At 46.1% G+C, this 27,827-nt stretch overlaps 1 protein-coding gene across 2 annotated transcripts in view; it reads left to right on the top strand.

The window, feature by feature from the left end:
* The window catches only part of rnf19b (ring finger protein 19B), a 115,710-nt gene that overhangs the window by 68,505 nt on the left and 19,378 nt on the right, over nucleotides 1–27,827 (top strand). For both annotated transcript variants that reach the window (XM_033045110.1, XM_033045111.1), the window contains 2 exons: nucleotides 10,701–11,187; nucleotides 21,340–21,641. In XM_033045110.1, coding sequence (XP_032901001.1) covers nucleotides 10,951–11,187; nucleotides 21,340–21,641 — 539 coding nt within the window. In that variant the 5' untranslated portion in view covers nucleotides 10,701–10,950. The remainder of the gene's footprint in view (nucleotides 1–10,700; nucleotides 11,188–21,339; nucleotides 21,642–27,827) is intronic.

Here is a 27,827-nt window from a genome sequence, read left to right as displayed (position 1 = left end):
ATCATCAGAGACCCACAGAGTACTGACCTCCTCACCATCGAGGAATCTACAACAGTCGCTGCTTTAAAAAGGCAGCCAGCTGCATCAGAGACACACACCACCCTGCCCACACTCTCACTTCACTCCTGCCATCTGGAAGAAGATATAGGAGCCTGAAAACCCTAATGTCCAGGTTCAGGGGCAGCTTTCCCCCCAAAACCATCAGGCTATTAAACACTACAACTTCCTACTGAGCTCCAAACTTTGGGGGAGTGGGAGGGGGGGGGGGGGGGGGGGGGGGGGGGGGGGGGGTGCTATCAAGTTGCATGCTGCCCTGTCAGCAGAAATAATTTTTAAGGAAAAAAGAGCTCGGCAGGTTGGGCAGTTTGTCGGGAAGGAATGGACAGGTGACAATTCGGGTCACGACCCTTCTTCTGCCTGATCACGATTTTCTTACTTTTGTATTGTGTCTCTGTTTAAAAAGCCCAGAATCCTGCATGCTTCCTTGAACACTTCTTCCAACCAGGCCAGTATATACAGTACTATTGCTCAAGATCTTGTCTCTTAATCAAAGTGCAAAAGTAGACAAAGGTCCCACGGAAAGGTGATGCCTTTCTCACCCGAATTCCTTTGCAAGAAATGTGTGGGACGACGGAGCATACGTGGGCTGGTTTACAGATGCGATTGTTTTAGATTTGTTTGCCTGCAGAAATAAATAAAATGTAAACCATTGCCTGTCATTTGCAAGAATTGTGGGCGTAAGTTTTCTTTGAAAATAACTTGAATAATTTAAGAATTTATTGTGAATAACTTCAAAAGACATAGTTTTAAAAAGAAAATGGCTTTCGGCAGATTCATCTCAAATTTGAGGAGTGTGTGGGTGAAAGGTTAAAGAAAGGAAGAGGCATAAAACTAGTAGGGGTGAGATGTGTATCAAGGCATGAAGTAGGCCAAACTATATTTGGAAAGAAAAGGTCACCTGCATCAATATTGTGGCCTAATGGTGTTCAGAGAGGTACATAAAACAATAACACTAGTGTGGTGTTGGCCTTTATTCCAAAGGAGCTATGCACAAAGGTTTGGAAGATATGTTACATGCGTATAGAACTGTAGGAAAAACTTCCATTCTAAGTAATACCCTCAGTTATTGGCGCGGGACATTAGTGCGTATGTTTTAGAGAAGGGGATTTATTGGAATACATTGGTGCTGAAAGCGTTATGTCGATAAAGCTTGCACTCTCTCGAATCTGAAAGATTAGGAGATGCTCTGACTGAGGCTTTAAAGATGATTAAAGGAGGTGTTAGAACAAATTTTAAAATATTGCAGTAAGTCAGCGGGACAGGCAGCATCTCTCGAGAGAAGGAATGGGTAACATTACCGGTCAAGACCCTTCTTCAGTCTGAAGAACGGTCTTGAACCGAAGCGTCACCCATTCCTTCTCTCCAGTGATGCGGCCTGTCCTGCTGAGGTACTCCAGCATCTTCGGTGTAAACCAGCATCTGCAGTTCCTTCCTAAACACTTAAAAATGATTCAAAGCTAAGATGTTAAGATGTGCTACCAGACACCCCTTTGTTACAAGTGCAGTGATAACTGGGACTTTTGTTTACAGATTAAGAAATAGGAGGCTCACATAGTGCTGGAGATACTCAGCGGGTCAGGCAGCATCTCTGGAAAACATGGATAGGTGACCTTTCGGGTCTGGACCCTTCTTCAGACTGATTGTAGGGAGGAGGGGGAGGGGGGAGAAAGAAAGCTGGAAGAGAGGAGGGACAGGACAAAGTGTGACAGTTACTAGATGGATACAGGTGAGGATCGCTTTTGATAGACAGATGGTTGGAACAAAGAGCAGAGGGTGGGGGACGGACAGGTGAAGAGTTCAAAATTGTGAAGCCAGAGGACGTGATGTAGGAGGAGGTGCGGAGAGTGGGAGGAGAGAAATAGGTGCACAGGGGGAGGGTGTGTGTGTGGAGAAATAAGGGCGTGGAGAAACACGGAGTGTGGGGGGAACAAAGGGGAGTGAGAGGGGGGTTGTTAGAGGTTAACTTTCAAATCTGACATTGATGTATACAAAGATATTATAGAATCAAAGTGGGTGGATGGGGTGAAGGAACAACTCAGCTTTGACCTATGTGTGCAAGAGCAGAATAAACTACACCTGTTTTCAAGTTCTTATCGACTGACTAGTTCTGCCTGAAGATTAAATCTTTGACCTACTTAAGTTGCGCAGGACAATGTTTATACTCATTTGGCAGTTTTCAATACACATCTAAGAAACTGTTATAGGTAGAGCCAGGATGTTTAGGCACTAAAAAACTCTCAAATAGGCAGGCAAAAAGGCATAATAAAATTACAAGAAAGACACAAAAAAGGCATTTATTGACAAAAAAGGCATAACGCGATTATTTCCACCACCAAAATATGGTTAAAAATGATAATATAAAGGTAAACTACATTAAATGACCAAAGTTGCCTGATTGCACATAATTACTAGCATTTTTTTCCAAATTACCTGGTGTTAAACGATGACGTCTGTCAGACAGAATATGCTTCAGTTGTGAAAAACTTCTTTCTACCTCAGCTGAGGTCACTGGTGCATACCCAAAACAAGCTACATACTCTATATTCATGTCGATATCTTGTGCATTATAACTACCTTTGAGAACTTTAGCTATGTTTTCTATTTCTTCAAGATCTTTGTTAGCTAAAATCACTCTCTCACATTTTCCTTGTATATCTTTACCGACATCGCCAGGAACTTTACAAATATAGTCAGTTACTTTGTTGAAAACCTGCAAGTTATTCACTAATGTTTCACCACATTTCTCAAGGGAAGTGTTAGCTTGTGGGAAGTTTGCAAAATTGGAAGCAATAAACACAATATCGCGGTGGAGGGACCTTTTCTGCATGATTTCACTGACGATCCTGACTGCAGCAGATTCTTCTTCTTCAAAACAGTTGACGATTTCTCTTATTTTTTCAAAATTTGCAGCATAGTAGAGTACAGCAGAGAGCCATGTACCCCACCTAGTCAAAATGGGCTGAGGAGGTAGCAGAATCTCGGGTGCCATTTCCTTGAACAACTGCACACATGACGGGGCTTTGAGGAAGATTTTCTTGACATTGGAAACTAGGCGATCGATATTTGGAAACAAGCTACGTATGTGCTTGGCAATTCTATGAAATCCTTGAGCTAAGCATGTCAAATGCAACATTTTGGGGAATAAAACGTTAAATCACAAACAGAAGAACATTCTCGTGTTTTAAACCTTCTGGCCAAAGTACAGCAGGTGAAGATGTAAACAACTGAGCAATAGTTGAGCTGTTTGACTTCTCCAATACTTCCGATGTCAACTCCTTTGATGGTTGACCTGCCTCCAGTGTACCGATGACCACATTGGCAACATAACTCCCCACAGCATCGGTTGTCTCCTCTATTGAGATCCATATTTTGTTGCATGCAACTTCATCTCTAATTTTCTGCACAACAATGTTGACGTTGCTGTCAACATAATGTTTCCGTAATGATGACTCACTTGGTCTATGTTCCTCTGTGTATTTCTCTAAAAAAACCTCTGAGAGATTTGTTTTCCAATTTCCACAGTGGAATTCCAGCATCAATGAATGCCTTGCATAGATCACTCGAAAACTCAGATATGCGACTGGAGCCAGCAGTAAGTGTGGTGAGGAGACAAGCTTGGGTATTTTGCTTGAGTATACACCCCGGCGATATCAACATTGACTTCTCTAATTTTAGATAGCCCTTGTCTTCTCCTTCCTCCTCCTCCCCCTCTCTCCTTCTAGTCATACTGTCTCCGCCTCTTCCTTTCTTTTTCTCGCCCCCCCCAACATCAGTCTGAAGAAGGGTCTTGACCCGAAACGTCGCCTATTCCTTCTCTCCATAGATGCTGCCTCACCCGCTGAGTTTCTCCTGCATTTTTTTGTCTACCTTTGATTTTTCCAGCATTTGCAGCTCTTTCTTAAATAGATCTTGGAGAAGACCGATCCAGCGGGCAGCTGCACGAAAGAATGAATGAGCGACGATGGCGCCCCGGTTTCGCCCGGTGGTGGAAGTCTTCTTGTAAGTTATACTATGTTAACACATTAATAATAAAATTAATATTAGCGTGTTAACATAGAAAACGTCATTGTAATCACGGTACAACTAGAGAAAATAGCACGACCTTTTAGCAAAATGGCAAAGAAAGGCCAATTTAGTCACTGGATCATGAAAAAGGCATTATCCTGGTGAAATCATCAAAAAAACCATGAAAAGGCACATGGTATTAATGGCTCCAGTTATAAGAGACTAATATCATATTAGGAAATAAATCTTGTTTCTTAACCCCAAAAAGTTTAATGATATTTGTTCTTTTCTTGTACTAATCAGCGGTTCCTTCATTTAGGTGGAAATCCAGTGCACTGATAAATACGTGTAGGACCCGTTACATTCCTGACCCTCTCTGTGTCAGCCTTTGCTGGTGGAGGTCATAGTGTCATACAGAGTGAAAACAGACCGTTTGGCCCAACTTGCAACGCCGGCCAACATGCCCCATCTGCACCAGCCCCATCTGCACCAGCCCCATCTGCACCAGCCCCATCTGCACCAGCCCCATCTGCACCAGTCCCATCTGCACCAGCCCCATCTGCACCAGCCCCATCTGCACCAGCCCCATCTGCACCAGCCCCATCTGCACCAGCCCCATCTGCACCAGCCCCATCTGCACCAGCCCCATCTGCACCAGCCCCATCTGCACCAGCCCCATCTGCACCAGCCCCATCTGCACCAGCCCCATCTGCACCAGCCCCATCTGCACCAGCCCCATCTGCACCAGTCCCATCTGCACCAGCCCCATCTGCACCAGTCCCCATCTGCACCAGCCCCATCTGCACCAGCCCCATCTGCACCAGCCCCATCTGCACCAGCCCCATCTGCACCAGCCCCATCTGCACCAGTCCCATCTGCACCAGCCCCATCTGCACCAGCCCCATCTGCACCAGCCCCATCTGCACCAGCCCCATCTGCACCAGTCCCATCTGCACCAGCCCCATCTGCACCAGCCCCATCTGCACCAGCCCCATCTGCACCAGTCCCATCTGCACCAGTCCCATCTGCCTGCATTTGGCACATATCCCACTAAACCTATCCTGTCCATGTTGCTGTCTAAATGTTTCTTTAATGTTGTGATAGTACCTGCCTCAACTACCTCCTCTGGCAGCTCATTCTATTCATCCACCTTTGTGTAACGATGTTGCCCCTCAGGTTCCTATTAAATCATTCCCCCCCTCACCTTAACCCTATGTCCTCTGGTTCTCGATTCCCCTTCTCTGGGAAAAAGGCTCTGTGTATTTTTCCTATCTATTCCTCTCATCATCTATAAGATCAAAACTCATCCTCCTTTTGAATTTCCTGGCAATGTTCCGTGGTTCTCAGCAGTGTTGGCAGAGTACTGTATATAAAGGGTGTTGTGGAGAAGGACCTCCTTCACAATTAAGCTGCACCTCAATCTCAATCTCAGCAGAAGAACAGCAGTAGATGGCAATGATCAAGAACACAATTACAGGCGGACTTGTTTCAGCAATTTTCCTGGCTGAATGTCCTCAATCATTGTTGCAGACATGATGGGCTGAAGGGCCTGTTTCTCTGCAATACTGTTCCAAGTTGCTTTGAGTTAATGTTTCAGGTCTAGTCTCTTTGTTAGATTTAGCATGGCAGAACAGTTCCTTCATAAGACACGATGGAAGCATCTTAATTATAGTGTGAGTCAATCGAAGACATAAAGCAGTGATAAGTAGACATTAAGGAACTGCAGATGCTGGTTTACACTGAAGATAGATACAAAATGCTGGAGTAACTCAATGGGGCAGGCAGCATCTCTGGATAGAAGGAATGGGTGACATTTCAGGTCAAGACCTTTCTTCAGAATGACGTTTTGGGTCGAGAGTCTGAAGAAGGGTCTCGACCCAAAACATCACAATTTCCTTCTATCCAGAATTCCTGCCTGTCCTGAATTACTCCTGCATTTTGCGTCTTTCTATAAGTAGACGTTAATCTGAACTAATTACAGAATCATAGAGTTATGGAGTCATACAGCGTGGAAACAGACCCTTCGGCCCTACATGCCCATGCCACCCAATATACCCCATCTACCCTAGTCCCACCTGCCCGTGTTTGGCTCATATCCGTGTAAACCTGAACTATCCATGTACCTGTCCGAATGTCACTTAAACATTATGTTAGTACCTGCCTCAGCTGCCTCCTCGTTCCATATAACCACCACCTATTGTGTAAAAAAGTTACCCTCCAGATTTCTATTAAATCTTCACCCCACTCACCTTAAACCTATGTCCTCAGGTTCTCGACTCCCCTACTCTAGGCAAACGTCTGTCCGCATCTATTCCTTTCATGATTTTGTACATCTCTATAAGATCACCCTTCATCCTCCTGCTGACATTATTCCAAGGAATAACATCCTAGCCTGATTCTCAGTCTAGAGGGGTTCCAATATTCATTCACTGTGATAACTTGCCTGGTCAGAGGGAAGAAGAGAAAAGTAAACCAAGATGTGCCATCTTGATTAGTGTCTGGTGACGTGCTGGGTAAGGGATTCAAACACTAGTGGACATCGTCTTAAGGTGAGAGGGGAAAGGTTCAAGAGGGACATCCGGGACAAGCTTTTTACTGAGAGGTTAGTCTGTGTCTGGAATGAGCTGCCAAAGGGAGCACTAGAAGTGGATACAATTATGACTTTCAAAGGACCTTAGGACAGATATATGGATAACAGGAGTTTAGTGGGCGTGGTGGGCAAAATGCAGGCAAATGGAACTAGCCCAGAATGCCAAATTGGTCATCATGGGCAAAGAGCCTGTTTCTGTGCTGTACAGCTCGATAAGAATTGTTCCTGTTCCAGTAGATAGCATCTGAGGGAGATAACACATCACAAATAATGATGTAGTCCATTTTGTTTATGTACCACTTCCTTTTCCCCAGCAATATATTCTCGTACATTCTGCATCACTGCACCCAACCTCTGTCCAAACTGTGCTCTATCTCTTAAGCTACACTTTGCAATTTCACCCACAAAGCTGAAGCAACTCTGTTCACACGATCATAGCAACTTCCTGCACAGAGAGGAGGCCCACTGGCCCATGTCAGGCAATACTGGATCGATGTGGTTTAAGGGTCTTAAGAAGTTATTAGTTTATTTATCAGCTTATTATTGTCACGTGTACCGAGGTGCAGTGAAAAGCTGTTTTGTTGCTTGCTATCCAGGCAGCGAAAAGATCATACATGATTACAATCAAGCCGTCCACAGTTTACAGATACAGGATAAAGAGGATAACGTTTAGTGCAAGATAAAGTCCAGTAAAATACAATTAAAGATAGTCCGAGGGTCTCCAATGAGGTAGACGATAGGTCAGAACTGCTCTCTAGTTAGTGAAGGGATGGTTCAAGTGCCTCATAACAGCTGGGAAGAAACTGTCCCTGAATCTGGAGGTGTGCGTTTTCACACTTCTGTACCTCTTGCCTGATGGGAGAGGGGAGAAGAGGGAGTGATTGGGGTGAGACTTGTCCTTGATTATACTGCTGGCCTTGCTGAGGCAGTGTGAAGTGTAGATGCAGTCAATGGAAGGGAGGCTGGTTTGCGTGAGGGGGTCTCGATCTGAAACGTTACCTATCCATGTTCTCCAGAGATGCTGCCTGACCCGCTGAGTTACTCCAGCACTGTTGCCTACATGGTTTAAACCGATTTATAGACACAGCCTTCGAATATTCACCCAGCTGCTTGTCAAATACTCAGAGACTTTCTGTCTCCAACAGTGTTACCAAACAGCGCGTTCCTGATCACTTAGTCCTTGGGGTGAAAAAGATTTCCTCCTCTAATCCTTCTGCTAATTAACATGAATCTATATTCCTTTGCGAACATTGTGACCTCTCGGCGTAGAGATGTAATGTTATTTGTTGCTGTTTGTGTTTATTTCTGGTCACTTGGCGTTTGCCTTTGGCCTGGTGGTTTGCAAAGGGCTGAGTCACTCTTATCTCCAATCAGATAAATAAAGTCGGCTTGCTCTATGAAAGGCCATCTCAAGCAGCCCTGATCTCTCCTCGCTGGAGGGGCAGGGAGGAGATGGTGTTGCAGCCGCGAGATGTGCACCGCTCACGATCTGGCTTCCCTCCGTGCCTTTGCATAGCATCTCCCCCCTAAAGTGACATCACTAGAGGTCGAGGTGGCGGCATGTGGCGGGTTGCAAAGAAAAGCCACGTCCTGCTCATAATGCAGTCTGGCGGATAGACACAAAATGCTGGAGTAACTGAGGATAGGCAGCATCTCTGGAGAGAAGGAATGGGTGATGTTTCGGGTCGAGACCCTTCTTCAGACACTGCAGTTCCTTCCTACAACTGGTTCAGCCACATCTCAGAAACCATTTGATGGTGTGAGGTTTTATTTTGGGGGGGGGGGATGGGGGGGGGGGGGGGCGGATGGGGGGGGGGGGGTGCGGATGGGGTTGGAGGGCAAGAGTATAAACTATTAGTGACAAAGAGTTACCAAAGAAAGATGTAAAGTGGATGAGGGTTAGGGTACGGTTAGTTTACTGTTCCCTAAACACACAGTGTAAAGGGTCTGTCCCACTTGGGCATCATTTGTGCGTCATTTACGCGACAGGCCAGAAGTGACTGACGCGCAACGGTCGCGCAACTGTCGCGTGCAAATCACGTGTCATCATGAGTCAGCACAGCCGTCTGGTGCGCGTGACGTGGTTAGAACACCCTGCTTCCCTATTCTGCATCATGACCATCATGGAAGAACTACAGATTATATTGCTACAGCAACAACAGGGACGTCTGTTAGCAGTAGCCCTCATACTTACAGATCAGCCAGGCAGGAGTACAACAAGAAAGGCAAGCAAGAAACCCAGGAAGAGGTCTGTGTGGACGAGGTTAGAGGTTACATGACGCGTAAAAGGCGGGCCGACTGCGTATGGGCGTCGCGCGGCGGTCCATGTTTACGGACGTTGACGCACGGTGACGTAACCATGCAGCGTGCGACGCCAATGCGTCAGCGATCGAAAGCAATACGTCACGCAGGTGGCGTGCGAGGAATTTGGTTCACTACGAAATCCTGGAGCGGCGCGCGATACCACGCGCCACTACATGCGATTCCACGCCTCACCATGCGCTATGCGCACGTCACCCACGCGCCCCCCTCCGCGTCGACCAATTTTCTACATGACGCGTAAGTGAAGCGCAAATGAAGCCCAAGTGGGACAGGCCCTTAACACATATATTGTAAAAGGGATTAACTTGCATACTGTAAACAGGACAATTGTAAAGCCCAACATTTTAGCATACTAAAGGGACACAAAGTGCAGGAGTAACTCAGCGGGTCAGACAACATCTCTGGAGAAAGAGGATGGGTTAACAGGAGGTTAGTGACGGGAAGGAACTGCAGATTCTTGGTGTCTGAAGAAGGGTCCTGACCCGAACTGTCACCCACCCTTTTCTCTCCAGAGATGCTGCCTGCCCCGCTGAGTTAATCCAGCATATTGTGTCTATCTTTGGTATAAACTATTAGTACTTGAGGCACAAGAGCAAACCTCTGGAGACTTCGCACCCCACCCAAGGTTTCCTTGCGGTTCCCGGAGGTTGCAGGTGGTTGCCGGCGGTTGCAGGCAGTGGAAGCAGGTAGGTAGACTGACAAAAACCTCGGGGAACCGCACGGAAACCTTGGGTGGGGCGCAAAATCTCCAGAGGTTTCCGTTCAGGTTTCCTAAGTGGGACAGGGGAAAGGGTGTTAAGGGTTATGGGGCGAAGGCAGGAGAATGGGGTTGAGAGGGAAATATAGATCAGCCATGATTGAATGGCGGGGTAGACTTGATGGGCCGAATGGTCTAATTCTGCTCCTTGAACTTATGAATTTATGAGATTTCATCCTTACAAATTCTGGTTCAGTATTGGCTGACGATGTGACTTTTTTTTTTGCGAAATTAGTATTTGTTGAATGTTCTCCAAAATATGACAATGAAACTTTACATGTTTTGAAAATTCGAACAAAGAAATAGAGGAGGCAGTTTTTGCAACACGTTAGTGGCGCGTCCTAGATTCCGGTGGAGCTGGTTTGTTGAGGTTGGGTGGACCCGGGAGATGATGGGGGGGGGGGGGAAATGGGGGGGTCGACAGAGTGGAACGAGCAACCACAGGAGTAACCGGGGAAGTGTGGAACAGTAGGGGAAACACAACAAAAATCTTATCTGATGAACCCACCGCAAGGATGCAATCGCATCACTAACGGTGCATTGAAATCAATCTAAATCTAATCTAGTTTTCTACATTTGATCACAAAATTCATCTGGTTCCATCCCCTCCTGCCCGGTTGCTAAACAACCTCGGTTGTTCAAGAGTTAACAAGTTTCGTTGACAAAACTAGCCGAAATGAAAAAAAGACAAACGGGAATGTGGCGTGGAAACATTGAGAATTGTAAATTAGCTGTTTCCCCCCCAAAAACAACACAAGTGTGGTTGAGCAGGCGTGAATTGTCATTTGGTGTGAGCGGATGAATGCAGGAGGGAGAGAGGGAGAGTGTGAAATGAAAGGGTTATTAACCATGACGCGCGTTGCAGCCCACACGTTGTCGGAAGTTGGAGCATGCTCGGTCTAGATTGTGTGATGACACAACTCCCAAAGCTGAGTGAAACTGACTGGCTCTTGTTTCATGTTGCAGGCACAGAGACATGAGTCTGGGTCCAACCACGGAGCCGCTGCCGGGAGACACACACAGACAGACGGACAGAGAGGAGCTCTCCAGAGTCGCTGCTCGCACCTAGCCGCCTTGTGCTAGTTTAACCTCGACTGACGCCGCCGCCGCCAGCATTGAAAACAAAATAAAGCTGCGTTAGTTAAAACAACAAAACAGAAACAAGTGTTGGAAAAAGCAACGCGTTTGGACCACACCTGGAAGGAAGGGACGGACAATGCGTTCTGATCCCCCCCGTTCCCCGGCTAACGCTCCCCCCAACCCCAAGTGCCCCACCAAGAGACGGCGCATTTCATTCCACAGCATCTTTCATGGCAAATCCAAGGGAAAACAGAAGCAAGAAGTGTCCGTATCCAGCATCGAGAGCATCCCCGTAGAGGTGGCCGAGACCGACAAGAAGCCACAGGTGTCGGACAGCAGAACCACCTTGACATCGTCCGATTCACCAAAGAAGGTTGGACTCTTATTACAATTAAACCGTGGGCCGAGTGCGAGTACCCGGCCGTGTGTTAATTGTGCTATTTAAAAAAACACTGTCGCCAAGCCCTGAAATTAATATGTCAATTAGAAACTTCAAATCATAGTAATAACATGTGGAGCACAAGTAATCGCAGTGAAATAGTCACTGACTACACTGTACCTAACATATATACCGCCTGCGTGTTTGCCTTGCCGTCTCCCCTCTTGTTATGTGAACCTGTTTAAATCTGCAGTGCCCTTTAGTAAATGCCCGCCTCTGGTGATCATAGCAGAATGATGAGCAGAAAGGAGATATAAACAGGTTTAAGACTTAAAAGGTTTAAGGTATAATATGTTTTGTTCCAGGAAAAAGGACAGGTGTAAGAAGCACGTCGTTATTAACAGGAGGAAGATTGAACAAAAATTGCTGTAGTAACTCAGCGGGACAGGTAGCATCTCTGGAGAGAAGGGATGGGTGTAGCTCATTGCTGCCTGTCCCGCTGAGTTACTCCAACGTTTTGTGTCTATCTTCGGAGTAACAAACTTCATGGATTTCAGTATAGGAGTAAAGCGGTTCTTCTGCAGTTGTACAGGGCTCTGGTGAGACCACATCTGGAGTATTGTGTACAGTTTTGGTCTCCTAATTTGAGGAAGGACATCCTTGTGATTGAGGCAGTGCAGCGTAGGTTCACGAGATTGATCCCTGGGATGGTGGGACTGTCATATGAGGAAAGATTGAAAAGACTAGGCTTGTATTCACTGGAGTTTAGAAGGAAGAGGGGGACCTTATTGAAACAGATAAAATTAGAAAAGGACTGGACAAGCTAGATGCAGGAAAAAAAATTCCCAATGTTGGGTGAGTCCAGAACCAGGGGCCACAGTCTTAGAATAAAGGGGAGGTCATTTAAGACTGAGGTGAGAAAAAACTTTTTCACCCAGAGAGTTGTGCATTTATGGAATTCCCTGCCACAGAGGGCAGTGGAGGCCAAGTCACTGGATGGATTTAAGAGAGAGTTAGATAGAGCTCTAGGGGCTAGTGGAATCAAGGGATATGGGGAGAAGGCAGGCACGGGTTATTGATAGGGGACGATCAGCCATGATCACAATGAATGGCGGTGCTGGCTCGAAGGGCCGAATGGCCTCCACCTGCACCTATTTTCTATGTTTCTATGTAAACCAGCACCTGCAGTTGCTTCCTACACATCAACTTAAGGACGCTTGGTATGTTGCCCGTCTCTTTCTAGCAAGGTTTCCATCTGCCATGCTAGACATTCATTGTTGGCAACGTGTATTTTTGCCACATTTTATGAGACTGATATTGCAGAATAAGTAAGACGAATATCCCAAAGTGCCTCTGACTACACCTTGGTGAATAGTGTGTGCACTGTCCTGTTGCCAAAGGCTGGCAGCCATCATTGTGACTCTTTGGTGATGACTCTTGTATCAACCAGTAATTTTTACTACTCTTTTTAAAGAAAAAACGCAAGCCATTCCAACAAGTGCTTTTCAAAGGAGTATTGGCCTGGTGAAAAAAAAAAACTGTTTGGCAAATCTAATGTCAAGTGACCTTATTGTCACGACGACCTTACATGTTTAAGATTAATGTTAACTCAGTTGCGTGTTAAACAAATCTTTTCGAAGCTTGTTCACAAAAACGTCACCGTGACAGTTCCACACTAAATATCAGAAAGCCGTGATTTAGCAAACAGCTTTTAATCGCTCAGGGCAGCCAGCATTTCACAGGCAGCCGGTAAATCTGCTGGAGGGTTTACCTTTCATGGTTTCATATCGACGTTTCTTTAGGAGCAGGAGAACAGGCTTCAAGGAGGTTTTCCGCGCATCAACCCATCCCCTTGCCCCCTTATCTATTCCCCTTCCGCATTAGAGCCTCTGACCACTTGTACAGCCGGTCTGTTCATTCCTGTGTTCTTCCTTTCCCTAAACCTTTCCGGTTCTCGTTTCTTAATATTATAACCACATTCAATTTGGATTGGTTTTTGTCATTCTTTTCATGATCCTGAAAAAAAATCAAAAAATGTTAACTTCATAATTCAGAGCCGTCACCTTTTTAAAACCCGAAACACGCTTTTATGGTGAATAATGTAAATATTGTCCTTTTGCCTGGGCTATCAACATGCTTTGTGGATCACATTGCACAGATGTGTCCGTTTCTAAATAAACAACCTTCATTGTGCACAATATTTTTAACGAGAGAGACTGGGATTTTACAAGAACGACCTGAAACCTTTTTGTTTCCAAGTCAACAATGGATAATGAATGTTTTTGATTACCATCTCCTTCCATTGCCTCTTGCCATCTTTATTCTCTCCCCTCTCTTTCCACCCCCTCTCTCTCCCCCTCCCTCTTTTTTCTTCCCTTTCCTCTTTTCTCTCCCCTTCTTTTTCCTCTCCCTTTTTCGCACCTTTTCTCCCCTTCCCCCCCATCCCATTTCTCACTCTCCCCCCCCATTTCCCCTCCCCCCATTTCTACCCCCCCATTTCTTCTACCCCCCCCCCCATTTCTTCTCTCCCCCCATTTCTTCTCTCCCCCCCATTTCTCCCCTCCCCCCATTTCTTCTCCCCCCCATTTCTCCCCACCCCCCATTTCTCCTCCCCCCCATTTCTCCCCACCCCCCATTTCTTCTCTCCCCCCATTTCTCCCCCCCCCCCCATTTCTCCTCCCCCCCCCATTTCTCCTCCTCCCCCCATTTCTCCCCCCCTTTCTCTCCCTCTTTCCTTGCCCTCCTTTCCTCTGACCCCCCTTCTCTGCCTCTCTCCACCTTGCCCCCCTTTTCTCACTCCCCATTCCTCCTTGCCCCCTCCATTCACCCCATTCCCCCCCCCCATTCTTGCTTCCCATTCCTTACCCCCCTTTCCTCTTCCCCTTCTCTGTCCCCCTCGCTCCTATTTTTCACTCTGCGCTTTCTCTTGCCCCCCTTTCTCCCCCCCTTTATTTTCACTCCCCCTTATTTTCTCCCCCTTTATTCTTTCCCTTCTTCCCCTTTTTTCTTCCACTTTTTTTCTCTCCTGCTTCCCTCCCCTTTTCTCTCCCCATCCTTTTTTCTCTCTGCCCCGTTTCCTCTCCTCTGTTTTCTTTCCCCTTCTCACCCCCCCTCATATTCCCCTCCCCCCTCTTTCTCTTCTCCCCACCCCACTCTTTTTCCCTTTGCCCATCTTTTTCCCACCCACTTCCCTCCCTTTTCCCCTCCTCTCTCCCCTCCTTCCGCCTTACTCTCCACCCTCCCTCCTTCCCCTTCCTCCTTCTACTTTTCTCTCCTCCCTGCCCCTTCTCTTTTCCCTTTCTTTCTCTCTCTCTCTCTCTCTCTCTCTCTCTCACTCTGCCTATCCATAATCCAGTCACCAAGATATATCCCCTGCTTTATTGTGTACATTGGCCGCAGAAACCCCCAACAATTTTGCACACAGTAATATTGTCAAAGTAGTAAAATGATAATGACCAGATTATTGGCTTTTGTGAGTTTAATTGAGAGCTAAACAGTTGTTAAGACAAAGATACATTTTGTTCTTGTATGTTGAAGCAGCATTGTGACATCTTGCGCACACACACACCCCAGAGACCAAAATACATCACTTCTAAAATCCCTCTGGTCTGCCAGTCCTGCCCTGGCCTGGCAGTGTTGTTTGTTAATGTTCACCTTCCCGGAATAGAAACATAGAAAATAGGTGCAGTAGTAGGCCATTCGACCCTTCGAGCCAGCACCGCCATTCAATATGATCATACCTGATCATCCAAAATCAGTATCCCTGTTCCTGCTTTTTCCCCCATCTCCCTTGATTCCTTTAGCTCCACAAGCTAAATCAACTCTATCTTGAAAACATCCAGTGAATTGCCCTCCACTGCCTTCTGGGGCAGAGAATTCCACAGATTCACAACTGTCTGGGTGAAAAAGTTTTTCCTCATCTCAGTCCTAAATGGCCTACCCCTTATTCTTAAACTGTGACCCCTGGTTCTGGACTCCCCCAACATGGGGAACATTTTTCTGGCATCTAGCCTGACCAATCCCTTAAGAATATTATTTATCCCTTAAGAATTTATTATTTTATATGAATGGGACTTGAAGCAACAATGATCTGATTCAGACAGGGTCTAGACACTGGCTGGGTGGCACTGTGGCACAGTGGGAGAGTTGCTGCCTTACAGCGCCAGAGACCCGGGTTCGATCCCAACTACTGGTGCTGTTTGCAGTTCTCCCTGTGACCAGTGTGGGTTTACTCTGGGTGCTCCAGTTTCTTCCCACACTCCATAGACATACATGTTTGTAGTTTAATTGGCTTTGGCTTTGGTAACAATTGTAAATTGCCCCTAGTGCGTGTAGGATAGTGCTAGTGTATGGGCATTGCTGGCTGGCGCAGACTCAGTGGGCCGAAGGGCCTGCTTTTGCACTGTATCTCTGAAGCTAAAACTAAAACACTGGCAATGAATCTTGTATAAATGATCAGATAAATCGACTGAGGTTGATGCGGTGCAAGAAGACTTTACAACTGAATTCACCTTGTAGTTGTGTCTGGATCCAGCAGGTTGCCTTCAATGTAATCAGAGAGCTGAGCTATAAACAAGTTTGTGGATGGGAGAACTAAGCTACAAGCTAAGATGTGCATGCAACTGCTCCAAGGATTACCACAGTAATGACTTGTTGATCTCTGCAGTTACCCGGAACAGCAGTGAGTGGGAAACCAGGACTGGGGGGCGGGGGGTTGTAGAGTAAAGGAGAACGAGTTGCGACATCTGCGCTCCTGAAGCCAGAGTCAATATGTTAAACTGCCTCTAATCCCATCCCATTAATTGTGCTGTGCTGCACTTGTTAATCAAACTGGCAAAATGCTTTTTTGTTTGCCCAGGGTTGAGAACTTGGTCATTGTACCCGCGGGAATGAGACATCCAATGTTGGAGATGGTAAGAGAACAGGTTCAATAACAGAGCCGGGAAAATCAACAACAAACAAGTAATGAGCTCAATCAAGTCTGCAGTTTAAGATGCATCCTTGCTACAGGCTAAAACAGAATCTCTGAAGTGTAGATAAACACAAAATGCTGGAGTAACTCAGTGGGTCAGGCAGCATCTCCGTGGTAAAGGGACAGGTCGGAATCCTTTCACCCTTCCTCAGAGCATGAGGAAGGGTTCTGACCAGAAACGTCGCCTATTCCTTTTTATTCAGAGATGCTGCCTGACCCGCTGAGTTACTCCAGCATTATGTGTCTTACCTTTGGTGTAAACCAGCATCTGCAGTCTATCTACACTGCAAAGGTTCTGTTTTAGCTAGTACCAGACCATTAGAACTGCGAGGTCATTGTGATATTTTTACTCCAAACCACAAATTTGACAAGTGGCAGGCAGGCTATTTGTTTTTTCCTATTGTAAGTCCTGCCTCTTGCCATGTGGTATTTATCACCTTTCTATGCAGTGATCCAAGTCCATTGGACACCACCTACCTTTAGCTCTTCCCATTCCCCCCACCTTAATAAACTCTCAAAAGGACACAGACTTTAGAGATATAGTGTAGAAGCTGGCCCTTCGGCCCACCGAGTCCGTGCCGACCATTGATCACACACTGGCACTATCCTACACACTAGGGACAATGTTACATTTTTAACCAAAGCTAATTAACCTACAAAACCTGTGCGTCTTTGGAGTGTGGGAGGAAACTGGAGCACCCAGAGAAAACAGGGAGAACGTACAAACTCTATACAGAATGCATCTTTAGTCAGGATCGAACCCGGATCCCTAGCACTGTAAAGCAGCAATTCTACCACCTAGCACTGTGCTGCCCCAAGTGCTGGAGTATCTCAGCTGGTCACACAGCATCTCTGGAGAACATGATTAGGTGACGTTTCGGGTCAAGACCCTTCTTCAGACTGATTGTAGCGGTGGTGGTGAAGAAAGTTAGACGAGGGGAAAGGCAGCCTCCCATCCTTCTCTGCTACACAACACTCTTGTTAACCAGTACATTGATTTAGCTAAAGGCTAAAACAGATTCAATTTCTGTTAACCATGTATAGAATTCTCTGACCGCCATAAATCCCACAAAATAAAATGTTTGACGATACTTTTATTTTTTGACATCGATTTTTTTGAAAATCAATACTGTATTTGTTCCAGACTGTTCATTGTTTCTGTGCTCGGAGAACAAAATAAATGATGCCATTTTATAATCCTGATGCCGTTTGTTAAACCAAGCCCTGCTGAGAGCACCTGGCTGATTTAATTGGCAATTAATCATTTGCTGGCTGATTCAGGCTGTTGAATGCTTGCCAACATTTTGAATTGAATTTCATTTGATTATTTAGTCACTATTTTATCATCTTAGAGATTTTTACTGATTATATGCCTTGTTATCACCTTCCCCTTAGTCAACAATGAACCATTCTACATTTCCTTGATCATTGTGCACTTTGATCTATCGTTTTCACATCTTACCCTTCCATTTCACTAGTCTCCCTCTCACCTGACTCTCAGTCTGAAGAAGGGTCTTGACCCGAAACATCACCCATTCCTTCTCTCCCGAGATGCTGCTTGTCCCACTGAGTTACTCCAGCATTTGACACCAGGACAGATGTCAGAGGTTATGGGGAGTGGGCAGGAGAATGGGGTTAGGAGAGAGATATAGATCAGACATGATTGAATGGTGGAGTAGACTTGATGGGTCGAATGGCCTAATTCTACTCCTATCACTTATGACCTCATGACCATTTTGTGTCTATCTTCACTGTTTTATCTACCTTTGGTAAAACAGGCCATCAATAAGTCAACCAGGCAAAGGAAGTGAGAGGAGTTGCCCATAATTTGGGAACAAGTTGCAGTATAAAGCATTCAACAGCCAGCACGAAAGCATGCGGCAGAAATTTGGCCTGCAGGAGTATATAAGATTTGTAGAACTTTAGGAGTAGGTCGTGCAGCATTGCTGGACATCAACAAGGTGCCATCGTTAACCTTGTTTTCAAACATTGCTTCAACCTCAGTAGGCATAACTAACTATAGGACTGTATTTGGAGTATTGCGTGCAGTTCTGGTCACCCCATTACAGGAAGCATGTGAAGGCTTCAGAAAGAGTGCAGAGGAGGTTTTCCAAAATGATGCTTGGATTAGGGGGTATTAACCACAGTGAGAGGATGGACAGACTTGGATTGGTTTCACTGGTACAGCGGAAGTTGTGGGGAACCCTGATAGAAGTATATAAATTGTGATAGGCATAGATAGGATCGACAATCAGACATATTTCCCTGGAAGGAAAGATCAAATACTGGAGGGGATAGTTTTAAGGTGAGATGGGTAAAGCTGAAAGAAGATGTGCAGGGTAGGTGTTTTACCTGGTGAGTGCCTGGAACTTGCCAGAGGTGATGGTTGAAGTAAATGCGTTAGTGACATTTAAAATACGTTTGGATAGGTACAAGATATGCAGGGAATGGAAGGATATGTGCAGGTAGATAAATGATGGTCTTGGCGTCATGTTTGACAGAGACATTGTGGGCTGTGGAGCATGTTCTTGTGCTGTACTGTTCTCTGATCTAACTGATCAGTCCTTACGGCTTGCCACACTCCCAAAGAGATGTTGATACCTCAATGTTCCAATTACATTGGAAGATTAATCCAATGATACATTTATATTTATTTAACAGGTAAGAATATGGTCAAATAGTTTTAGATTAGTTTATTTATTATTGTCACGTGTACCGAGATACAGTGGAGAGCTGTGTAGGAAGGAACTGTAGATGCTGGTCTACACCAACGATAGGCACAAAATGCTGGTGTGAATCAGCAGGTCAGGCAGCCTCTCTGGAGAAAAGGAATCGATGAAGATTCAGTTCGAGACTCTTCTTCAAACTGACAGACTTCCTCAGACTGAAGAGTGAGCAGCTTGTTTATTGCTTGATCTCCAGTCAGCAAGCAGACTATACATGATTACACTCAAGCCGTCCACAGTGTAGAGAAACACAGTGTAAAGGGTCTAACGTTTAGTGTAAGATAAAGTCCGATAATTCGAAACTTTTGAAAGTTGTTTGGCTCATTTGTGAACACAGCATTTTTGAGCTGAACCCGAGACAGGTGTGGCATTTACATCACAACAACGCACACCTCTGGCCTTGTTCCCAGCTTCGTTCAAAGCCAAACTCTGCTGGAGAAAGACGTCTTGCTGTTTTCAGCTAGGCAACCAGGTGGAATACCATGTAATCAAAACAGTGCGTAAGTAAAGACGCTTAATCAATTAGTGCGGGTGTCGGGGATTATGGGGAGAAGGCAGGAGAATGGGGTTGAGAGGGAAAGATAGATCAGCCATGATCGAATAGCGGGGTAGACTTGATAGACCGACTGGCCTAATTCTGCTCCTCGAACTTATGAACTAACTATGCCCTGGAACCCTTGAGCCCCTTCTCTTTAGTCCTCACCAATGGTATCAAAATGAAACTATTTGAACGTTCTGTAAGGTAACAATTCCCACACCATTACATTCATTCTTCCTTGCTTTTCCCGTTTCAAGTTGATTCTGTATTTAACTCAGCCGGCCAGGCAGCATCTCTGGAGAGAAGGAATGGGTGAGGTTTCGGGTCGAGACACTTCTTCAGATTGAAAGTCACGAGAAAGGGAAACGAGAGATATAGACAATGATGTAGAGAGAGAGAGAGAGATATATGGAACAATGAATGAAAGATATGCAAAACAGCAATGGTGATAAAGGAAACAGCTGTTTGTGGGGAGAAAACTGCAGTTATAAGAAGTAGGCTTATTTATCGACTTATTGATCAAATAGTTCTTAAATACACACTCTCTGAATGAGTTGCCCTCTATTGCTGCAAATTGAAAAGCAATGAATCCGCCATATTCCAGTATGTTCTTTGTCTGTTCTTTGCATAAATGGTTACAAAGTGTTGGAGTCAGGTAGCATCTGTGGAGAACATGGATGGGTGATGTTTTGGAGCGGGACCCTTCTTCAGACTGATTGTGTGTTGGGTGGGTGGAGACCATGGTGGGTAATAGGTTGACACAGGCAAAGGAGATATTTTAGACAGGCAGATAGTGTGGAGCCAAAGCCAGAGATAAGAACAGAAGGTATGAGACAGTATTAACCCTCCTCGCCTGTGTCCACCTGCCACGCTCTGTCCTGCCTCTCCCATTCTCCAGCTTTCTTCTCCCCCCCCTCCACCACCCCACCCTCCTGCAATCAGTCTGACCCGAAACGTCACCTATCCATGTTCTCCAGAGATGCTGCCTGATGCGCTGAGTTACTCCAGCACTTTGTGTCCGTTTGTGTACCTGTCCAGCATCTACAGTTCTTTGTTTCTACGGTTCATTTACATTTTTGATGAGGCTAAGACATTTTTACTTAAAATATTTTTGTCTTTAAATGCCTACACATTTCCAACTGTACACTAATATGTGTCATTTTTTCCCTTTCCTAAAGGTGGTGCTTGCTGCTGGAGGACCAAGTCTTGCTTGGCATCCAACACCAATGTGTCTCTTTAAGTGGCCTTTTGTAGTGTGTGAGCATGATTAGAATGGGATACATTTGCTGTGGGACATGGAGCATGTCATAGCCCAGCTTGGTGTCTAACAAAGTGCACATTTGCGACCAGCAATGCTAAATCCCTAATCATGTCGATAAAAACTGTCCAAATGTATGTTGCCTCCCTAAGCCAGCTGCACTGGTAACAATTATAGTGTTTTTTATATTGCCACACTGGGTGGCACAATGGCACACTGGTAGAGCTGCATCCTCACAGCATTATGACCCAGGTTCGATTCTGACCTTGGGTACTCTTTGTGTGGAGTTTGCACGTTCTCCCTGTGACCGCGTGGGTCTCCTCCGGGTGCTCTGGTTTGCTCCCACAACCTAAAGATGTGCAGGCTTGTTGGTTAATTGGCCTCTATAAAATGTGTCGGGTATTGATGAGAAAGTGAGATAACATAGAACTAGTGTGAACGGGTGATCGATGGTTTGCGTGGTCTCGGTGGGACGAAGGGCCTGTTTCCATGCTGTATCTCTACATTAAACTAAACACAATCAATTGAAGCCAGCTCTTGAATCCTCCCTGCTCTGTGTGCTCAATTCCACTCTGACCAGGCGTCCGAGAAAATAGTTTGTTAATGGATACGATTGTAACTTTAATCCAAACGTTTCTTCTTCTTCTTCAAGGCATCATCTGGTCTTCTAGAATGTCCTCTCTGCTTGGTGCGCCACCCATTCGAGAACGTCCCCAAAATTATGACATGTCACCATCGCTCCTGCCTTGACTGTTTGCGGCAGTACCTGCGGATTGAGATTACAGAGAGCCGTGTGAACATTAGTTGCCCCGAATGCTCAGAACGGCTGAATCCACACGATATCCGAATGATACTGAATGACCAGGCGCTGATGGAGAAGTATGAGGAGTTTATGCTACGTCGGTACTTGGCTTCAGACCCGGACTGCCGATGGTGTCCAGCACCAGACTGTGGGTATGTAGATACTACTTTAACAAGTCTTGTGATGAATAATTGATAGTGCAACCTTCTGTTCCTATTGCTTGACCAAACTGGATTTGGACTGCAATATGTCAGAGTTCATTAACAGCAGGACTCTCCCAGGCAACGTGACTGCAGTGGTTGTAGTTGGTGCTTTGAATCGTTCTATCTGAAACATTAAATGGGATTTTGCAAATTGGATGCATCAAAATACATGCGGCTGACCGGTTAGCTTTGGTCCCCAATCACAGTTCAGATTGAGATGCAGTATCGGCATGGAGCTGGTGAGATTGAAGGTGTTTGGAATTAGGCGAACTGAGTGAGCAAGTATCCACAGAAACCGAACTTGTTCAACAGGAGCTCTGTACCTGCTACTTGTACAGATAAAGCTAAAGGTTATCAGAATGGCGGACAGAATACTGACTGTGGCACTGGGTCAGGATGCTATCTGCAGAAGGAGATGGAGGGAAATTGAAGTGTGGTAGTTTTATGGGGATTCAATAATTCGGGGCAACAGATAGTGTTCCTTGTGAAAATGCTTTGTTTCCAACTTGGGGTGAGGTCAAACTGCATTAAGAGCATATCTGAGTGTGAGATTGGGGGATCCAATGCTCCATTCCACTTTGAAACGAGAAACATTGGTAAGAGTCATCAGATAGTCCTGTGCAGGCTATACTAGGATGTTTACCTCAGGAAAGTTCTTCAACGGTTATAATCTCTTGACCGTTACCGGAGCTATGTGCAAATTGGAATAAGGGCAAGCAGACAATGGAGCTACACATATGGCTGAACAAGTGGGGATGAAGAGTGTTTATTTGTCATATGCATCGGATATGAACTGGAGCAAAGACATTCTGGCTCCATCATTACAGGCACATTAAGACTGAACAACAGCAACAATAAATGTACAATAAATGACCAGTTGTTCCAAGTAAACCAGACCGCGACAGTGCAAAAACCAAAGCAACGAGAGCAACAACTAGTGCAACGATCGTGGTGGTCTGGTGCTGAGGTAGGGTTGTGCAGTGTTCCAGAGTCTGATAGTTGATGGGAATAAGCTTGAATCTGGAGGTAATGATTCTCAGGCTCCTGTGCCACCTCACGGGTGGTGGCAGCGAGAGGAGAGCGTGGCCAGGGTACTATCGCTCTTTGATGGTATTAGCTGCCTTCTTGAAGCAACACTACCTTTCAATCCCTTTGGTGGTGGGGAGGTCAGTACCCATGATGGTGGGGAGGTTGAAGGTAGACAAAAATGCTGGAGAAACTCAGCGGGAGCAGCAGCATCTATGGAGCGAAGGAAATAGGCAACGTTTCGGGCCGAAACCCTTCTTCGGACAGAAGGTTAGTAGCCATGATGGGGAGGTCAGTACCATGATGATGGGGAGGTCAGTACTATGATGGTGGGGAGCTCAGTAGCCATGATGGGGAGGTCAGTAGCCATGATGGGGAGGTCAGTAGCCATGATGGGGAGGTCAGTAGCCATGTTGGGGAGCTCAGTAGCCATGATGGGGAGGTCAGTAGCCATGATGGGGAGGTCAGTAGCCATGATGGGGAGGTCAGTAGCCATGAGGGGGAGGTCAGTAGCCATGAGGGGGAGGTCAGTAGCCATGATGGGGAGGTCAGTAGCCATGAGGGGGAGGTCAGTAGCCATGATGGGGAGGTCAGTAGCCATGAGGGGGAGGTCAGTAGCCATGATGGGGAGGTCAGTAGCCATGAGGGGGAGGTCAGTAGCCATGAGGGGGAGGTCAGTAGCCATGAGGGGGAGGTCAGTAGCCATGAGGGGGAGGTCAGTAGCCATGAGGGGGAGGTCAGTAGCCATGAGGGGGAGGTCAGTAGCCATGAGGGGGAGGTCAGTAGCCATGAGGGGGAGGTCAGTAGCCATGAGGGGGAGGTCAGTAGCCATGAGGGGGAGGTCAGTAGCCATGAGGGGGAGGTCAGTAGCCATGAGGGGAGGTCAGTAGCCATGAGGGGGAGGTCAGTAGCCATGAGGGGAGGTCAGTAGCCATGAGGGGGAGGTCAGTAGCCATGAGGGGGAGGTCAGTAGCCATGAGGGGGAGGTCAGTAGCCATGAGGGGGAGGTCAGTAGCCATGAGGGGGAGGTCAGTAGCCATGAGGGGGAGGTCAGTAGCCATGAGGGGGAGGTCAGTAGCCATGAGGGGAGGTCAGTAGCCATGAGTGGGAGGTCAGGAGCCATGAGGGGGAGGTCAGTAGCCATGAGGGGGAGGTCAGTAGCCATGAGGGGGAGGTCAGTAGCCATGATGGACTGGGCAATGACCACCACCTGCAGCAGCTATCATTCTCGAGTGTTCGAATTTCCAAACCAAGTGTGATGCAATTACTCAGCGTGCTCTCCGACGTGAACAATTGTAGAAGATTGATAACGATTCAGTGACATGGCAAATCTCCTTAAACATCTGCAGAGGTAGAGGCAGTGGTGTGCGGGCTCTGTGATTGCATCAAGGTTTAAGCCCAAGACAGACCATCAGACATGTGTACACCAAGGAACCTGACGTTACTGACTTTCTCCCTGCCGCACTGCCAATGAAGATCAGTGCAGGGTCCCTCGCGTTTGTTTCCCTTCCTGAAATCAACAGTCAGCTCCTTGGCCTTGCTGATGCTGAGAGCAAGATTGTTGTTGTGACATCACTCGACCTGATAATCGGTCACCTCCTTGTACTCTGACTCCTCAGTAGCTGTTACTCCTCCAATGACGCTGCTGTTGATGGTGAATGTAACAATGTTGTTGGTGCTGTTTCCGGCTCCACATTCGTGGGCATCTAGAGAGGCGAGCATGGGACTGAGCACACAGCATTGAGGTGCCCCTGGTGCTGGGGATCAATGAGGGGGAAGTGTTGTTGCCAATCTGTCCTCCCATGTTCAACGTCAACACATGTACTTGAACAGGATGGGATTGTCGCATTAGATGGGCTTTATCACAATAAACCTCGGACAAATACATGTTTTTTTTTCAAAACATTAAATGGAACTAATAGAATAAATATAAATAAACAACTTTCATTGGTAGAAGAAAGTTAATATGTCGGTAGGTAACTGGCCACTGTAAATTGCCCCGGGATGTAGGTGAATGATAGAATCTGGTGAGAGTTGTTGGAAATGTGTTAGAATAAAATGGGATGAATGTAAGTGGGTGCTTGATAGTTGGTGTGGGCTGGAGGACCCATCTCCATGCTCTGTGACTCCAGCTCAACTTTAGTGATAGTTTAATCAAATACTTTCAATTATTGGAATTGGTTTATTATTGTCACAAAATACAATGGAAAAACTATTCTGCGTAGTGTGAAAGGATGGAAACAGGATGACGAATATAGCATTACAGCTACAGAGAAAGTGCAGATAAAAAGTGCCAGAGCTGCAATGAGGTAGATCAGAAGATTGCAGATGCGTTCTTAGATTACAAGAGGTCTGATAACAGTGGACAAGATGGTGGGACATGCTTTCAATCTTTTGTATCTGCACGGCAGGAGAGGGGAGCAGGGGGAATGACTAGATGTAAGTGCTCCTTGATTATGTTGGCTGCTTTCCCAAGGCAGCGTGAAGTGTAGATGAAGTTGAAGGGAGGGGAGGCTAGTTTGCATTACGGCCTGGGCTGCATCCACAACTCTCTGCAATTCCTTGCAGTCTTGGGTAGAGCAGTTGCCAGACCAGGTTGTGATGTATTACTAATGCTGTTTGAAAAGGTATCTTTTGCTTTGACTGACTGCAGACTTGCACCAAGGCTGATTTAAGTTCTCTATTCGACCACCTCTTGTGGCCAAGCTGAGCCTTGCAAATGCTATTTCTGACCACGACACAGCATTGGAGACCCGACCTGCAATCACACCATGTGATCCTGAGGTAAGCTTTTCAACTTCCGATCCCTTTGGATAAAATCGCACTTCATCCTTGTTTTTAAACCAGGATTGAATGTTGTGTGGGTAGATCATTTATGACAGCCAAGGCCTGAAACCAGAATAATACAAATTTGGGGTCAGAAACGCTAAAGTTGTGCTTTTTACCGCACGGAAGAGAAGAGAAGAAGAATAACATAGCAAAGATGAGTGGGAAGCCAGAGGATTGGGAAACTTTTAAAGAGCAACAGAAGATAACTAAAAAGGCAATACGGGGAGAAAAGATGAGGTACGAAGGTAAGCTAGCCAAGAATATAAAGGAGGATCGTAAAAGCTTCTTTAGGTATGTGAAGAGGAAAATATATAGATAAGACCAAAGTTGGACCCTTGAAGACAGAAATAGGTGAATTTATTATGGGGAACAAGGAAATGGTAGACGTATAGGAGCAAAGAGGTCATTCTGCAGTTGTACAGGGCCCTAGTGAGACCACACCTGGAGTATTGTGTGCAGTTTTAGTCTCCAAATTTGAGGAAGGACACTCTTGGCTATTGAGGGTGTGCAGCGAAGGTTCACGACGTTAATTCCCGGGATGGCGGGACTGTCATATGTTGATACAATGGAGCAACTGGGCTTGTATACACTGGAGGTCAGGGCTGTCTGGCAGTACGTGGAGAAGGTGCTGCCAGTTCCTGGAGGTAGCCTGCGCTCACCAGGGTGCAGTCCTGAGCCCCCATCTCGGCAGTGGTCACATCTTGGGACACAGCTACCAGCCTTGGAGGGCATCTACCACACACGGTGCCTCAGGAAGGCCGTCAGCATCCATAAAGACTCCTCAACACCCTTGTAACGGACTGTTCGAACTACTTCCCTCCGGCAGACGTTACAAGGCCTTCTACGCCCGAACCTCCAGACTCAGAAACAGCTTCATTCCCAGAGCTATAGCGGGTCTGAACCGGCCCTGCTGTGCCCCCCCCCCCCCCATCCCCCCTGGACTGTCTCCCTCAGATGGTCACGTCACACAGTTTATTTATTTTATTTTTTTGCCATCGGTTGGAAGCTGCACACTAAATCTCGTTGCACTGATGTGCAATGACCATAAAATATATTATTATTATTATTATTATTATTATTATTATTATTATTATTATTATTATTATCTGCCCACATGTGCAGTCACTGCACCATACTACAGTGCTCGCTCCACACCGAACCATGCGGCTGAGAGTTCACCGTCTCATTTGCTGCGGGTGCCGCAGCAAATGAGACGGTGAACTCACAGCCGCATGGCTCGGTGTGGAGAGAGCAGTGTACCCAGTACAGCATACCCAGTACACCAGTGCAGTCTGTTCCCAGCCCCAGCACAGCAGTGCTGCCGGTCATGCATTACAATACAGTAAGTATCGAAAATTGCTCCAATGACCCCCCCTTTAGGTCAATCACTGAAATAACCCCTGAGCACTAAATGAGGCACTGTTGCAAAATGTGAAATAGTTGACGGGGCAGTTTTCAACGCAAGTGGGAGCCGGAACATTTTGGTAGGAAAAAGCGAGAGGTCACTTGGAAAGTGCGAGTCTAGGTGTGGCAGAGGAACAAAGGGAACACGTCAAGTCAAGTCAAGTTTATTCGTCACATACACATACGAGAGAGATGTGCAGTGAAATGAAAAGTGGCAATGCTCGTGGACTTTGTGCAAAAAGACAAACAAACAAACAACCAACCAAAACAACCAAAAAGACAACAAACAACATGGAGTACAAAACAGTTCCTCAGGCCATCAGGGTCATGACGTTAGCAAACCATCTCCCCCGATTCATTCTGGAGGGGTGGAAGCGAAAAGATGAAGTTGTGCTGAACCGCGGTTACCAACCCTTGGGGTAATGCACATAATTGTAGTTGTTGTGTTAAGTAAAGAATATAGAATCATTAGAGACTGTGCAGAAAAATGTTACAAGTATGATACCGGAAATGCGGCAGAGTGTACGTCTGAAAAGGATATGACGTTCTGATGGAGCCTTTATTTCCCTTTTAAAAGGAGACCACGATGACCTTGTAGAGGTCTGCAAAATGAAGAAAGCTCCGAGAGAGAGAGAGAGAGAGAGAGAGATAAAATGTTTACATCAGTGGAGAACATTAGCAGGTGCCATCAATGCCGGATAGTTACGTTTTCTTTAGCCAAAGAATTGCGAATGGAATCAGTATTGTTAGCCAAATGTACAAGGATTCACCTTTTATACATTCTACCTGAGGTCCCTTTTTCCTGGGATCTGCCATATTCTGAGTGATAAACTCTGCTCTCCGTTTACTATTGGAAATGGCGAATTTGGGTCTTAC

The sequence above is a fragment of the Amblyraja radiata genome, chromosome 27 (assembly GCF_010909765.2).
Source record: "Amblyraja radiata isolate CabotCenter1 chromosome 27, sAmbRad1.1.pri, whole genome shotgun sequence".
Classification (NCBI taxonomy): Eukaryota; Metazoa; Chordata; class Chondrichthyes; order Rajiformes; family Rajidae; genus Amblyraja; species Amblyraja radiata.
This window is presented reverse-complemented; position numbering and strand designations above follow the sequence as displayed.